This window comes from Dunckerocampus dactyliophorus, chromosome 12, assembly GCF_027744805.1.
Source record: "Dunckerocampus dactyliophorus isolate RoL2022-P2 chromosome 12, RoL_Ddac_1.1, whole genome shotgun sequence".
Taxonomy (NCBI): Eukaryota; Metazoa; Chordata; class Actinopteri; order Syngnathiformes; family Syngnathidae; genus Dunckerocampus; species Dunckerocampus dactyliophorus.
Window position 1 is genome coordinate 801,478 of NC_072830.1, and position 15,946 is coordinate 817,423.

The 15,946-nt window shown below is 44.1% G+C and overlaps 1 protein-coding gene across 3 annotated transcripts in view; it reads right to left on the minus strand.

Annotated features, from left to right (window-relative positions):
- b3glcta (beta 3-glucosyltransferase a) overlaps positions 1-15,946 on the minus strand; it is a 60,703-nt gene that overhangs the window by 9,889 nt on the left and 34,868 nt on the right. For all 3 annotated transcript variants that reach the window (XM_054793181.1, XM_054793179.1, XM_054793178.1), the window contains 7 exons: positions 14,588-14,664; positions 12,937-13,048; positions 11,031-11,167; positions 10,870-10,933; positions 10,326-10,457; positions 5,532-5,601; positions 4,502-4,615 (listed from right to left, as the gene is read on the minus strand). In XM_054793181.1, the coding sequence (XP_054649156.1) occupies positions 4,502-4,615; positions 5,532-5,601; positions 10,326-10,457; positions 10,870-10,933; positions 11,031-11,167; positions 12,937-13,048; positions 14,588-14,664 (706 nt within the window). The remainder of the gene's footprint in view (positions 1-4,501; positions 4,616-5,531; positions 5,602-10,325; positions 10,458-10,869; positions 10,934-11,030; positions 11,168-12,936; positions 13,049-14,587; positions 14,665-15,946) is intronic.

The window sequence follows — 15,946 nt, forward strand, 5'->3', positions numbered from 1 at the left end:
ACAAGGCTGGCAGCCTGGTTTCTAGTTAGAGCGGCTTGCTTGACTGACGTTTGAAGCCCGTGGGAAGATGCAGTCGCTTCCATGTTGGTGCGCCTCGCGGTAGCTGTCATTAAAATGTCAGTACCAGTGTTGCCTGCATTTACTGGAAAATACAAATACAAAAACACAGTTGTGAGATCACCTGCCGGGGGACTGTGGAGGTGCTGCTTGTCGCCACAAAGCAAAGCAACAACACAAAAACAACTTAATGATTAAAAAAAAAAGAGATTGAGCTCAATTTCCTTCATCATATTTATCACATATCAAAGTTAACCAAAGTTAACAGTCCAATTTAACGTTAATAAGTCACCTACGTTGACTCTTTATTCACCTGCAGACACCTTGCCATACAGTAGCATGAGCAAGCGTCTCACCAATTATATGCTTTTTTTTCGTATTTGTAGACATGAGTTTCTACATCTTATTGAGATTGAAAAAGCCAAAAGGACAAAAAAACCCATCCTTTGAGACTCAGGTTTTTGTGTAATCGGACGTCTCCCAGGACGGTGGCTGATCTTAGAAAGGAGGGAAAGGGATACAACGCCCACAACAAGCCAAATAAAAAGACAAAAACACTCATGTTTTGCATGATTTGATATCTCGTGCAACAGCGGTCAGTCTCATGGGTGGGGGAGTGTCGCAAAACAGCAGAAAGCCAAAGAAAAAGGAAAAAAACTGAAATTGAATCTTCTGATCAGGTCACTCCCTCAACTTCAGTTTCACAGGATTTGACGTCCCGCATGACAGTCGCTGACCTTTTTCGGAGAAAACAAACAAAAAACCCTAAAGGTAAATGAAAAGCAAAAACAACAGAAATGTCATTTATGGTGGTCGATATTTTCGGGGGAATAGTGACAAAAAAGGAAAAATAAAGAAAAGTTAATGCTTCAAAACATGCTGATCTCAGATCAGGCCTCACAATTTGACATCTCCCACAACAGTGGATGATCTTTTGGGGGTTAAATGTGACGCAAAACACCACCACCACCACCAAAGCCACAAAAGAAGCCAAAGAACACTAATGGAACTCCCGGATCTTTTGCTCTGTTTAACATCTCGTTGAAAGCAAAAGCCCCGTGGCAAAGGGAACGCTGAGGTCTGATGCCATGCATGAAGAGCATTTGTGCGGCTGTAGGTGCTGATTGTTTTCTGGAAAACTGTACACCGACTGACCGTAAAGGTGATAAAGGAAAATCCTCATTGGGTAACTACTTATGTAATCACTCTTCACGCTCTGTGATTGGCCAGCCACAGACAGCGACCGCCCCTCCCTAGACAGACTCGAGAGAGGAGCCAATAATACAGACGGTGACTCTCTGCTTGCTTGGCTCGACTCCCGCCCACGTTCTCTATTTTGCTGAATTTCAAGTTAGTTTGTAGACTTGTTTCGGTGCATTTGGCAAGACAGAGCTGTGAGCGCCTCTTGTTGCGTAGGTCACTGCCGGTGTTTTTTTTCCCCGTCTACCTGCTTCTAATTCGGCTGCTGATATCAAGTCAGTTGGAAGACTTTGCTCGTAGTGCTGGACGCCGTGCTTCGGAGAAAACTACAGTGAAAGCTGACACATGATTACGTGTTTGCCATCACTGGATGTTTGCATGAATCACCGCTCGCCAACTCCGAGTACAGATACGGATAAAGATCATTTAGATGGGTGAGCAGATACAGAAACAGATACCGATACAGATAGTGGTGTACTCGCTCATCCTGTAGAATTTTGCTGATGCGTGTTCCTCCAAAGGAAGCTGAATTATGCATAGAAGAGCTCCCAGCCATCCGTCAATGTGCTGAAGCACGTCCACATTTGCTGACCTCTACTTGACATCAATACTTAGCATTTTGCACGTCACGTGTGAATACATTAATGATATGTTTGGGCTGTAAAAGCTGAAGCTAGCCATTAGAATGAATGGATGAATGAATGAATGAAGAAAAAATCTATCTAAAAACACAAGTGACAGCCCAGTGGTGACACGTTGATGCCTGTTGACTGTTTAACACCCCAGGAATGCTCCCGGCCATCATTAGCATCGAGCTGCAGGTTCTTGGAAAAAAACACAGACAGGAGGAAATGATGCATGCCTGTTTTTTTTTTTTGGAAGATGAGTGTCTCATCCTGGGGTTTTTTCGAGGCTCAGAGGGCCGTGTCTTGTGCTCATGTGACATCCATCATTAGTAATAATAAAAAGGATACATTAACGCCGGCCACATTGATTTGATACTGTGACACACAAATATCATTTCATGCTGCGGTGAGCTTTTGATGAGGGTCAGTATTGATGAAGTGCAGTGGAAATGTCAATGACTTGATCAATGTTGTACACTTTACAAGCAAGAGAGCTCCCACTTTTTTTTTTTTTCCTACCCTCACCTCTGGTCATGAGCTTTGGGTGGTGACCTTAAGGGCAGGACGGCGGGTACAAGCGGCCCAGATGAGTTTTCTCCGTAGGGCGGCTGGGTTCCCCCTTAGAAAAGGTGAGAAGCGCTGTCATCCAGGGGAAACTCGGAGTAGAAGTGCTGCTCCTCCGCATTGAGAGGAGACAGATGAGGTGGCTCGGGCAACTGGTCAGGATGCCTCCCGCACGCCTCCCTGGGGAGGTGTTCAGGGCACGTCTGACCAGTAGGAGGCCTCGGGGAAGACCCAGGACACGTTGGAGAGACTATGTCTCTCAACTGGCCTGGGAACACCTCGGGATGCGCCGGGAGGAGCTGGACGAAGTAGTCGGGGAGAGGAAAGTCTGGGCTTCCCTGCTTAGGCTGCTGCCCCCACCACCGACCTCAACTAAGCGGTAGAAGATGGATGGATGAAGTCAACTATAAAACTAAGACACTTCCATTGGTTTGACTGTTCATTAGGTTCAAACCTTTGCTCATAACATGGATGAGAGTTTGAAGCAACTTGAAAGACAGCTCCATGTGAGAGAGGACACGCTTGGACAGCTCGCAGCCCGTGGAGGCCCAGCAGAACACAGTACTCAGACCTGCACCCCTCATTAGCCTGCACACCGTCACGGATGACAGGCTGCAGATTGCACCACTCTTCTTCCAGCAACATTCCGCCCCCTCCTCTCTTCTAAAGTGAGCACAGCCAATGCATCATCCTATTAAGGTGCAATACCAAAGGTCTTAGGTGGTCTTTTAGTCACCGACTGCTATCTGCTGTCTGGAATAATTTGCCCCCCCAATGGCCTAAGCCTCAGGCAGATGAGAGAAAGCGTGTAGAGCTCCACACAATGCGGTTACACAGCTGACTGCAAAAGAGGACCTTTTTGGACAGTCGGAAAGTAGAGCAACAAAAGTCTTGCCCGGAGGCCCCCCAGAGGCAAAGCCCTCACCTTGTCCATAGAACAAGGCACCCGGAATGTTCTGTAGGTTACTCTTCTGAATTCGTACAAATCACCGCAGGCTGCAATTAATTGCACAAGCTGAAATATTCATTCGGACAGGATTTTAAATTCTCAGCAAGCATCCATGCATCCATCCATCCATCCATCCATCCATACATACATCCATCCACCCATCTATCCATCCATCCACCCATCCATCCAGGAAGGAGAAGCTCAGGCTGCAAGAGCTCGGCTTCTGGGCCGAAAGGTCGAAGGAGAGAAAGGACGGCTGAATAATTGCTGGGGAGCTGCTAGCTTTATCTTGTGGGTGCTTCAATTGTATCCCATTTTTATCTTAACAATGCCAATAACGTTCACATTGATCCGGATCACCGTCTGGATCCAGGTGTTTTTAAAAGGATTCGTTATCATTGCCACATACTGTAGGACCATTTTTCGCCATTTGTGCATATAACTCCCCAAAAAATGGTCAGAGCACTTGGAAAAAAATACCAGACAAGTTTCCAACAGGTTCTGCAACATTTCAAAAACTGTAGGATGATTACTTTGGTGTGAATCACAACATGGTGGAGGGGGGGACTATTCGGCGGAGGTCTGTGCTCTCCGTGCTTCTCTAGTACTTTACTGTATTTGCATTTATTTGATTATTTTTTACTTGACTCCAACTGACTTCCAGATATTGAAATGATGGCCACATTTCAGCATGAGCCAAATGACGCTACGGCTCCCAATGTTGTGTGGCTCTAGGAAGATTTGTTGCTGCAATATTTAAACATACCTTTTTTTTTAAACATTTAGCTCCATTTATTTGGTAATTATGCAGGAATCCCCCCAAAACAGATCCCCAAAATGTGTGTATGCAAAGATGAATGTATAATGTAACTTCTTTTGTGGTAATAATGCACGGCCCTGAGACAAAAAGCTGCATATGCGTGTGTCCGTGTGAAGGTATGATTCACTTTAATACTGTTTGGCCTTGGTGGAGGTCTGTGCACCACAGAGTCTTATTCTAAATGACTTTACAGTTGGCACATCGGTGATGTCAATTTCATCTCTTTGCCCCTGAAACACGCGGCGCTGCAAGACAGGCTGCGGAAATTGCAAACGAATGTCTTACCTCTCTCGGTGTTGGGCACCCCTAAATTAACGGTGGGCAGTGAAGGATCGGCGTGGTCGCTGTAGTACTCCAGAAACACGGCATCCCTCTCCCACGTCTTCTTAATCACGGGAACTGTGATAAAGAAGCAGAACTTTATGACGGGAAATAGTCTATCAATAAAATAGTTTCCACCTGCTCAATGTTGGCATCGATTCAAACGATCAAAACAACCTGGAGGAAAATAACTTCACGGTGTCGTGAGGTGCCACGTAATTTCCATGTGACATTTTTAAATGGGTTTCTGCCAGCCTTCCTGGAAGACAGCGAGCCTCTATAGGTACTGTTTACAACCTGTGACATTTAAGTACGCTTCTTGAAGCAATCATCACAGTCGTCTCATATCTTACACTTCTTATGTATCTAAATAAGGTAACCAAAATATTAGAAACAGACACAACAATGGCAAAGGTCATGGGTTATTTCTTTCAGAAGTTACACTGAGCAGCATCTCATTTGCTGTTACAGTAATGCCTCGTTTATTGCGGTTAATTGGTTCCAGGGTTACGTACCTTTGCATTTTTTTCTTAATAAAAAGTTTCCTTTAAAAAGTGCATAAAGTGATGGGTTGTGTTGTCATTAACTGATATTTACATTTGTTTGATGATCTGAAACATTTTAGTGTGACAAACGTGCAAAAAAATAAGACATCAGGGAGGGGCCAAACACTTTTTCACCCCACTCTATACTGTATTTATTATTTGTAAATGTAAATGAATGTAATATTCTTATGAAGTACTTTGTTCTTGACATAGTTGAATGTGCTGACAACAAAATCACACAAACATGATCAATGGAAATCTCATTTATTAACCCATGGAGGTCTGGATTTGGAGTCACACTCAAAATTAAAGTGGGATAATAATGAGCACATGTTCTGTTTTTCACAATAAAGGTGTTGTTGAATGAATCATCAACATCTTTGCAAAATAAAATACCCACCAATCAACACGTGTCCTCTGTTTGAATGGATGTTGCAAACAGCACTCACCTCTTTCGCTGTGGAACTTCTTACACGTTTTCACAGCCACAAAGACATCTTCTTCATTCACCGGCTCCCCCTTTTGTGAAAATAACAGACATGAATTAAGAACATGGAATCACAGGGTTGGATTTTACATGCGACAAAGCTTGGAGAAGGACTTTTCAGGCTGTTATTGTGCGTCAAGAAGTCTGCAGAAGAGCGTGGAATGACATTTTCTCTCCAGTGGTCTGACGATTGTTGGGCTCGTGTCCTCCAAGCTGAGAAGACACCTTTGCGGGCTGATAATGCTTGCAGACAATTGCACCTGCTCAACTGTCTGAGCATTTCAGATATAGAATAATAAATACAAAGTTGGCCGTAAACACAAGGCGGTGAGAGTAGAAAGGAAATGGCCCATCAGTGCAACCACCAGAGAGGGGAACACTCACTCAGTCAAACCAAAGGCTTTAGTCACCTCATGGAATGCATTACAACACTTTTCTTTCTTTTGGAGTAGGATTTTGAGCATGTTCAAATGTTTACCAGCACAATAAAACTCCCAAATGCAATCCAACCATACATCATTCTGATGCAAACTTCAGGTTCATGGCACACAGCGCCAACCTCAAAAGCTCAAGGCGTCATATTACAAAAACAAAAGTTGTCTCCAGTGTTCCCTCCTTCTTTTTGGGAAAAAACCCCCGAAATGGTTGCTTCAAATGGGACTTTGTTCCTTTCTTGAAATGCAAGAAGGAGAGAGAGCTCTACACGGACGACAGCTTCCTGATTGGAGTTACTTGTGGAATTCAGTCGTGTTTCTCACCTTCTTCATCAAAATGTTGACACTGGCAACTTTGCTTGGCTCCATTGTGTGTTATTTTTGCAGCCGTGGTGAATAAGGCCGTGTGGGTAGCCCCTTGTAGTCGTCGAGTGCGTGGTCGACAAAAGCTAAACACCGTCTCTAATAAGCGCCAGTTGTGGCTGTAGGCAACCTCTTGTTTTTTTGGCTGGAGCTGTATTGGAAGTATCATGAGTGGTCGGCATCAATCGGCTTTATCTACCTCTGCATACGCTTTAAAGTTGCTGGTCAGCTTTTGGTGTGTTACACTTGCTACTTGCTCCGCACCACTCTGACAACATCGGTTCTGGTGCTGTGGTGTTGTGCAATGTACTTGTTAATAAATGACCACGTGCTCAAGGAGAGCTGTTTTTCTTGACACTTTCTCATGCACTGCCAATCATTATGTAAAATTAAGTGGTTATAAAAAATTATTTTGTAAATAACAGCCTCTCCAATTGTCGCCTGCCTCCAATTCAGCCCTCGTCCGCCATGCGATGTCGGTAAATGAGTGTCATTCACATCGACAGTTCTCACAAGCCATGAATAGGCCCATTCCTGCTTGTTCTTACTGGTTTTAGGACGAGTCAAGGGAAAACCTTGTGCTGGCACCAAAACAGATGAGAGAAGAGTTTGTTGTTTGAGAATAACCACAGGTAGACTTGAATAAAACTTACATGCAAGGAGACTAATCAGTACAACCTGGAAAGATGGCTTAGAGACAAATGCTAAAATGTTAGTTCATACAGGAAACCACATATGCCAGGGGAGGGGTGATCGCCTCCTCCTGTGCGAGACAGAGACGACGAAGGTCAGACTCGCATGCCTAGACACCCAAGCCTTTTTGAATCAGGTGATCAGCACGTAGAGGACTAGTTTTGGAACAAGAGGCCTCCCGGCTTGAGCAGATAATCACAGCAAGCCGGTGCAGCACGGATGTGTATGTCGGTGCTCCGTGATGTCCAATGTTGGAGAACTCATGGGGATTTCTGAAGTGTTTTTTTGCATGTTTTTTTTTTAGCAGCGTATGAACGCACATTGTGTTGTGTGTCCTTGTGGTGTATGAGAGCTCTGTTGTCTGTGTGTGTTATTGTACTTCCTACTGCTACCAGCAGAAGGCGATGTAACTCATGTGAGAGCAGACGTGTCCCCTTTGTCTCAGTAAATATAGCGCCACAACAGTCCTGATTGGCTAAGGGAGAACCCGCCCTTTGTGTTCTGCATCCTGATTGGCTGTAGACCATTGTCAATCAATCTCCTAGCTGCTTGCTAACTGCCAGTAAACAATAGAAGCAGAAGAAACTAAGTGGCTAAATGAATGTTCGGTTCAAGGAGAAGAACCAGGAGGAAGAGCAATATGTTCTAACAAGGATAGAAAAACATTACAGCCGAACAGCGCCAGGATGAAGAGGCACGGTCAGAGCAGTAAATACGCGGGAGTCACTTCATCATTTTTTGTGTCCAACCTCGTTGGTTGATCATTAAAATTCAAAGGAAGGTTTGAACTTAAGAGTGTTCAAACGAGAGAGAAATGTGACAAAATGCTTATGCCTGTCTGAGAAGAGTATATAAAGGTTATGGGGGGGGGGGGGCCTTTTACAGCCTTAAAACATATAGAGTCATTGGAAATAAATCAAGTTGGCTACTTTGCGGATTTCACTTATTGCAGGCTATTTTGGGAACCTATCCCCCACCATAAAATTGACAAAAAGAATCTTATATTAAGAAATGATAGCGAGCCAATTCTCAGGAAGATATTTTTTTGCCAGAAAGAGTTCATTTTTATGAAAACCTCATTTGGATTCTTCTTCAACAACAGATGAATAATGGATAGATTTGTCTTAAATCAAGAACAGAACTGGTTTGTAAACCACACAGAAAATAAATGTCAAGATTTGCTGATTTGGGACCAATGTGAAATTCCTAGATTATATTCAATCTCGTCATAAAATCTGTGTAAATGTGTCAAATGATTCAACTGGTGTGACTCTAGTTTATAAATGTACAAACTATATGCCAAAAAAGAATTCTGATGGTGTTTATGACAATAGGTTTTCTTCAATGAAGTTCATTTTAGATCCAATCACACTTTTTTCTTTTGCCATCCATGTCATTGGCTTCATGCGTGTGGAAAAGCTCAGACCGCTGAAGAAGCAACCAACATAACTAGCATGCCGACTACAAGAGAAGTTAGCTGCACGGTGGCCAGGTGGTTAGCATGTTGGCCCCACAGGCCCCCCCCCCCGGGGGTATTCTCTGTGTACTCTGGCTTCCTTCCACATTCCAGCAACATGCACGATAGCTTCATTGGAGAGTCTAAAATTGGCCATGTTGTAATAAGGATCAAACTTGACTGAAGTCTAGCTACGTGATTAAGAACTTGATTATTTTAGGACTCATTATATTCTGAAAAGTCACAAGAACAATATTGTAGTTATAAGAATTCTCACCAAGCCGCTTTTGCTTAGAATTTTTTGCTTGAAATAAGAAAAATTCTCTCATTTTAATATCATGTAGGCTTCTTTCAAGTATGGCTGTTTTTCCTCTATGAGGGAAAAAAAAACGACCATTCCTTTTTTTAAATATTAAAATAATGAAAAAATGTTCCCACTAGTCAATCATATTCACATCAAACATGCATAGTCACAAGGCTGCCTTTAATGAATAAGTCGTCGTTCACACATGCAGCCGAGTGGATCTTTTGTTCTGTTAAATCTTGTCGTAAACAGGAAGCAGCACACCAGATCAATATTAAAGCCTAAGCGTGTCTCATTAATCAAGCGTATCCTCTGAGCTGTGGAGACAACATTGATACAAGCGTGTGTGTGCGTGTGTGCGTGCGTGCGTGCATGTGTGTGTGTGTGTGTGCAAAATGCAATTTCCTTGGAATGAGATCTAATCTGAGCAGCCTTTGGTGGAGATAGTAAATAAAAAAAGATGCAGTAGGACTGTGCTTCCCAAACTTTACAGTGGCATACCCCTTCAGACCTTTGACCTGAAGCCATGTACCCCCCTACTCCTGCACACTTGAAAAGCACACATTCTTTTCATATTAATTCACTTTGTCACAATGAATTTTATGGTCATTTCAGTTCCAAATGTGTAATCATCCCACATATCTTTGACAAATATTGAGCATAGTTCATTGGTTAAGTCATTTTAAAGTCATTCTGGGTCCAAATGTGTATTTCGCATGGTTACATTTTGCTACAGTAACGACATGAGCGCTGATAAATAGATAAGTAATCATCCTACATATCTGATGTTGGCATTCTTCCATTTGAATGGTTTGAATTTCAGCATCACTTTTTGTCCACAGGGGACGGCTATGGTTTAAATCTGCATAATAATTTATGACCAAATTGAAGGGGACAGTTTAACAATCACAATAAAGAAGTATCTTAAGTATAAAAATACGTACAGGCAACGATAAAGCCCCAGTCACATGACAGGTTTTCACCGCTGCACCGTGCGGGGCGTGGAACGCCAACATAAATCAAATCTTTGAGATGAAACACTACTAATGCACAAAATAATCATCCATCTTACGTTTGTTGATGTAATGCACACAGAGCAATGAACGGCACCTGCTTTCTGCTCCCTTCTCCATTGTGCCCCGAGGCTTTCAGGCGGACTCGTAATTGAAAGTGTTAGGCGCTAATTGTTTCTCATTTTTATTCACGTACCCCCTTACAATTGGTGTACCCCTGGGGGTACACGTACCTCTCTTTGGGAGGCTAGGCAGCAGCAGGATAACGTAAAGGAAGAGTAGAGACATGAACATAAACTGCTAGAGTACTGCAGCTCAGCGTGCATCGTGTCTAAACGGCACACGGAGGCAGCAACGTTCACCGTTATGGTGACATTTCGCTTCTGTTACAGGCTGCGGTGGAAAGCCTGAAGGTGGAATGCTGCAAGTGAATCATGTTTGCCTTCAATTTCCTGTTGGAAAGGGTAGCTGGATGGGGAAGGACGGTACTCACACAGGGGGGAGGCTGGGTGCTCAGAGTCGTGGCACAGAGGTCAGCCCTTGGAGAGTCCTCGGGCTCAGTGCACAGCTCGGGCACGGCGGTCAGATCAGGACCGTTGCCGTTGTCCCAAATGTACAAGGCCACCTGCAACGACACACAGCCAGCCTGACTACTGAACGCAGTCTTCTTGTTATCAACCCATGCAGGATCATTGCGGCCACGTATCATCACGCCGATCATTACTATCCTTAGAAGCCAGAATCTTGGATTAGATGAATCAATGGTAAGACATATTAGAAAAACACTATGAAATATTACTTCTTTCTGTATTCATATTTCAGTACTGTTCCAGTGTCATGTCGTGTGGGCTCATCTGAAACCTCCTCATGCCTCTCCTGCATTCATTTTGGAGATGAAAACATTGATTGTGTTTCCACTACAGCTTAAAACAGCTTTCACGCCTCGCTCCTTTCCAGCATATAAGCTGGGACATGCAAGGATAACAGCGCCAGTTTAGACAGGTGTGTCTAAACTTTTGCCCGGTACTGTATCTCACCTCGTGTTTCAGGTCAATGGTGAAGTCCGATTTCAGCGGCTCCTCTTTGACTTTGTCGGCGAGCCTTCAAACAACAACTGGCAGCGTTACACCGGACTGTGCGTGACTTTCTAATAAATCTAGGACACCCGATTCCAGCTGAAAAAGGGCTATGCACTGACCGGACTACGAGGGGGATGCTTAAGGCCCAAGCGGCGGAGAAGTCAGGGTATTTGAAGACAGAGGGGTTCTCTGCGAAGGCGTAGTGATGGATGATGGTGGACTCCTCGTCATGGAGGGGCTTCCCGAGAAACCATTCCTGATGGAATAGTTGCATGACAGCTTTAGGGTACGATACTGTGTCCATTTGGATCTTCAACCACGATATTGCTGAAAGGGATAGTTGGGATTTTTTGACATGAAGTTGTACGACACCCCCATCAGCAGTGTAGTACATCAACGGTGACTTACACCCCCCCCCAAATGGTCCAGTGAGTACAGTTCTGGCCGGAGTTCGGTGAGGAGGAACGTAGTTCTGCTTAGTTGCTGTGTTATTTAAGTAAAGAGTTTGGCTTCTCAAAACAACATGCGTTGAAAAGAGTCATACATTTGCATCACAAAAATGCTTCCTCCAAAAAAAATCAGACCTCACAAATGTCTCTGCGTTATATTTGTCTCCCGCCGTATCCCGGCGCCGTGTCGCCTGTCCTTTCTTGTGTGTGTGATGAAGATGCCTGTTCCTTAAAAGAGCCAGCAAGTAAGTGGAACTACATTCCTGATGTGCTACACTGCTGACGGGGGGGGTCATACTTCAACTTCAACTTCATGTCAAAACATCCCAACTATCCCTTTAATGATGACACTAAAGGGTCAGGAAATATTCAAGACAGAAAGGCAACACGGTATAGGACCTTAGACATGATATCATTCCAAATCAACAGGGATCTTACTGTGACATGCACGGTATAGGACCTTAGACATGATATCATTCCAAATCAACAGGGATCTTACTGTGACATGCAGATAAGAACAACATTATTTAAACTGTGGACTTGGAATGCCCCATCCCAAAGGCGTATATTTCTACGTTTTTGACATTTTTTTGCGCGAGACGCAAAAAGAGGTGATGACGCAACTGCACACTAATAGTTTTAAGCCATAAAAACGGCCACAAGGTGGCAGAAGTGCATTTGATAGGATCTCTGAATGGATCTCTTCAACAGCAAGGAGGAAGTGGAAGCGCATGGACGAGTGTAGCGTGCAGAAGGTTACGCATTGTATAGACATTTTAACGCATGCACACACACGTGCGCGCACACACACGTTCAGTTCCAAATGTGAAAACTGTAAATAGTTGATGGTGTTATATTTGTGAATACATTGTTAATTTGATGTAAAACAAGCATTTGCTGTGTTGTTTATGTTGTGCTAGAATTGTTTAGATATTTGCGCTGTCACAAAAGCAAAAATATTTGTGTCGAAGTGAAAGTTATGATTTCACATGGAGTTGATTAGAATGCTCACGACCAAACTAAAAAACATACCAACATAGCTGCAATGAATGAATGCTGCAAACACAAATCAAGGACCAGCAAAGCAAATATTTTCCTTTCTAATAATGTCTCACACTTTTTTCGTTGTCATTTCTAGCTGGCAAATTCATACACAAAATATTCGCTCAAAGCCATTTCAGGCTTAACACTTTATAAAGCAGTTGAGACAAATGAACAGCACCTCTGCTGGTTGCAGCCGAGTAGTGCACGTCATTTGGCCCCCGTTCATTTAGCTCAAGCCTTGATGTGTGTGGTAGTGTTGGAAACCATCCAGGAAAGAAAACAATATTCCACCTGCTGCACGTTCTCCAAGGAGAAGCAATATATGGTTTATTTCCAATCATGCGTCTAGAGACTCAAATTAGCACTGCAGCGGCGATGTGAGTGACACGTCTGTCAGCTTTCGCCGTGAGCCGCCTCAGCCCAGCAGACGGCAGATCTCCTAATTGAGCAGATGATCAACCGAGATCGCAGCGCTTTGAACCTGCCGGCTGATTTCTGTTGGCAAAGGGAACGCAAGAACGCGGAGACTTACTTGACTTTTGTCAAACTTTGCGAGGACTTGAACCAGCCTCGTCATCTTCACGTCGGTCTCCTCCTCCAGAAACACAATCCAGGAGGAATTCTTCCCAAAGGAGCGAGACAAGCTGAGGACACACAGGGAAACATATCTCTTACCATCACAATCACAACAGATAGAATATGTAATTTCAGCGCGGGCCTCGCTGAGTAGCGGCCGGCCTGTCAAATCAAGGCGAGCAGATTTCCCCCGAGGGGCATTCCGACACGAGCATCACAAGCGGCGAGACAACATCTCTGTTCCGGAACGAGAGCGTATGGATTCATCTTGTCAACGACACGAGTAAATGTCAATGCCGGAGCGTCGGGTTAGGAAACGTACAAGCTGTAAAACATCCAATTGGGGGAAAATGGGCGTGCAAAACAGTTTTAGGGTAGGACTGATGATTTGACATGGTTAGAGATCAATTTGTGGTGTGATTTAGAACATATGACATTTATTTATGAAATCCCTTTTATTTATTCCCAAATTAATTTTTTTCTGGTCTAATTTTTTAGAATTCCATTTTTCACCGTTTCCACTTATTTTACCAGCATAGAGTGTGTGTTGTTTGGGTTAGGGCCTAGCTTCCCAAGGTGGGGTACACGTACTCCCAGTGGTGTGTCAATTGTCACAGGGGGCACGGGAATAAAACTGAAAAACAATTAGTGCCTAACACTCACAATTAGAAGTGCGCCTGAACGCCTCACAGTGCAGACCAAACAATCATAGCAGAAAGACGCAAGGAGACACGGCATGAAGTTGTTCATTGCTCCGTGGGAGGAGTAGGGGGTACATGGCTTCAAGTCAAATGTCTGAAGGGGTACGCCACTGGGAAAAGTTAGTGAATAAAATGTCCATGAATGAAATGCAAAAATCCTTCCATTTATTGATGGCCCCTTGTCCAGTCAATGAGGGATGGATGTAGCCTGGCTAACGTTTCTCATGGGGTGTCAGCCTCAGCTCACATTGCTGCTGAATCTTCAACAAGCTGCAATGCCCGTGCTTGTCATTCAGGAACACATGTCATTCCAATTATTCATGCAAGATGTTTTGATCACATTCTTATTTGGTTGATAAATGTGACAAACAGCGCTCTTATTTTGAAGGCTGGAATGTGTTTTGTGTGTTGAGAATGGCAATTGATGGTCGCTACGAGCTGGGTGCAAGAATAAACGTGCCTCCTCTTTTTTTCACTCAGAACCTGCACGTCGTCATTGGAAAATGTTCCTTACGTTATAAAATACTCCTCACGTCAAAGCGGTAAAACACAACACGGTGAACATATACGCATCCAGCCCGAGTCACACACGCACACACACAGTTGCATTAGCACGCCCTGCTACTCTAAGATAACCCCGCTAGCTTCCATTCACGCTTCCTAACAGAGGAGTTTCCAAGGTTTTTTGCCACCGTTTGGTGTCCCAGAAATGTCTGCTTTTCTTCTTCTTGCGGGGGGCGGGAATTGCGTGGAAACCAGCTTTGAGGCGCACAAGCTTACCAACGCGCACGAGTTACCAATGTTATACGGCAACCGGATCGGCCCGATCCCGATCCTGAAGATGGGACGGGGACATCCGTACTGATTGTCTTTGTGAATGCGGCTCATGAGCGGAGGGGTACTCACTAAGGCAGCAGAGGAAGGATACTCCAGTCTCCTTCGTTGTCTGATAAACTGTGGAGGAGCAGAACCGCCGGTGCTTTCTGAAACAAAACACATCAACAACTGCAGTAACATATACTGTACTCGCTACGTCAGGGGTGTCCACAGTGCAACCCAGGGGCAGTTATTGGCTCGCAACTTCTTTTTTATCGACCTTCTGCATATTCTAAGAATAGAATTGCTTCCTGCTAAATTCCATATATTATTAGATATCACAGGACTGTGTGTATCGCCGTGTGTATCACAGGGGCCCCCACATCCTTCAATTTGACTGTATGCCTCCCCGGTGGAAAAAGTTTGAACATCCGTGCTCTGCATGTTACATTAACGTAAAAATGGCCACCCTAAATTTACTTTAGCGTCAGTGTAAGAAGGACGCATACTCATTAAAAGGAGCACTCGCCAGCTACCATCACTTCCCATTAAGTAAAAGTTGCTGCTAATGCTCCGAAATTAGGCAGGGTGATGTTGAGATGACGTCAAAGCACAGCAAATGTCTGCATTTCTTCAATAAACAAAATAACTTACTTTAAAAAGTAGACTTTTATGCACTGCAGAGTTTTAAACCAGAGCAGGGGTGTCAAACTCAATCACACAGGCGCCCAACACTCAAAGCTTACTTTCGGCTGTGGGCCGAAGTATATTGAAAGTATTAAAAGCTTCTTGTCCTTTTCAGCAACATAATTGGTGAATGTAGCACACTCATATGCATTGTAAGCACACACACACACACACACACACGCACATGCTTGTTTGAAGCTGCCAACATGACAGGACATGCCCCAATAAGCCAGGCTGAAAAAATAGTAGTTAGTAGGGTCAGATTTTGAGAAAATGTCTCATTAGCACCGACAAACAGATGAGTAAGCAGCCTCCACACCTTTTATCTCGGTTCCCCTCGCGTGCAGTGCTGGGTTTGGAACATACGATATAATGCACCCCTGTGGTTGCCTTTTGTTGTTGATCAACCACCTCTTGGACATTCTGTCTTTGTCAGAGCAAAAGCTACACTATTTTATATCGACACAAAAACATCGCAATCTGCGAGATGTGTAACCCGGAAGAGTTTGCAGCTGTGGAATGGGCAGACCGCGCATTTCCCAGCATGCTTTTGACTGTCTTATGTCTTTAAGGTGTTATTTTGTTCAGACGGGGTGTAATAGTCCAAGTGCGGCCGTGTACAGTTACATTATTTTGACTTTGGTGTGAACCTGGCACCGTTATTAAGAAGGGTTGTGAATTTCGTGCTACGTACAATACAGCATTGTTGCCAGGGGAGCGATTAGCATGTTAGCATGTTGGCCATACAGTCAGGAGATCGGC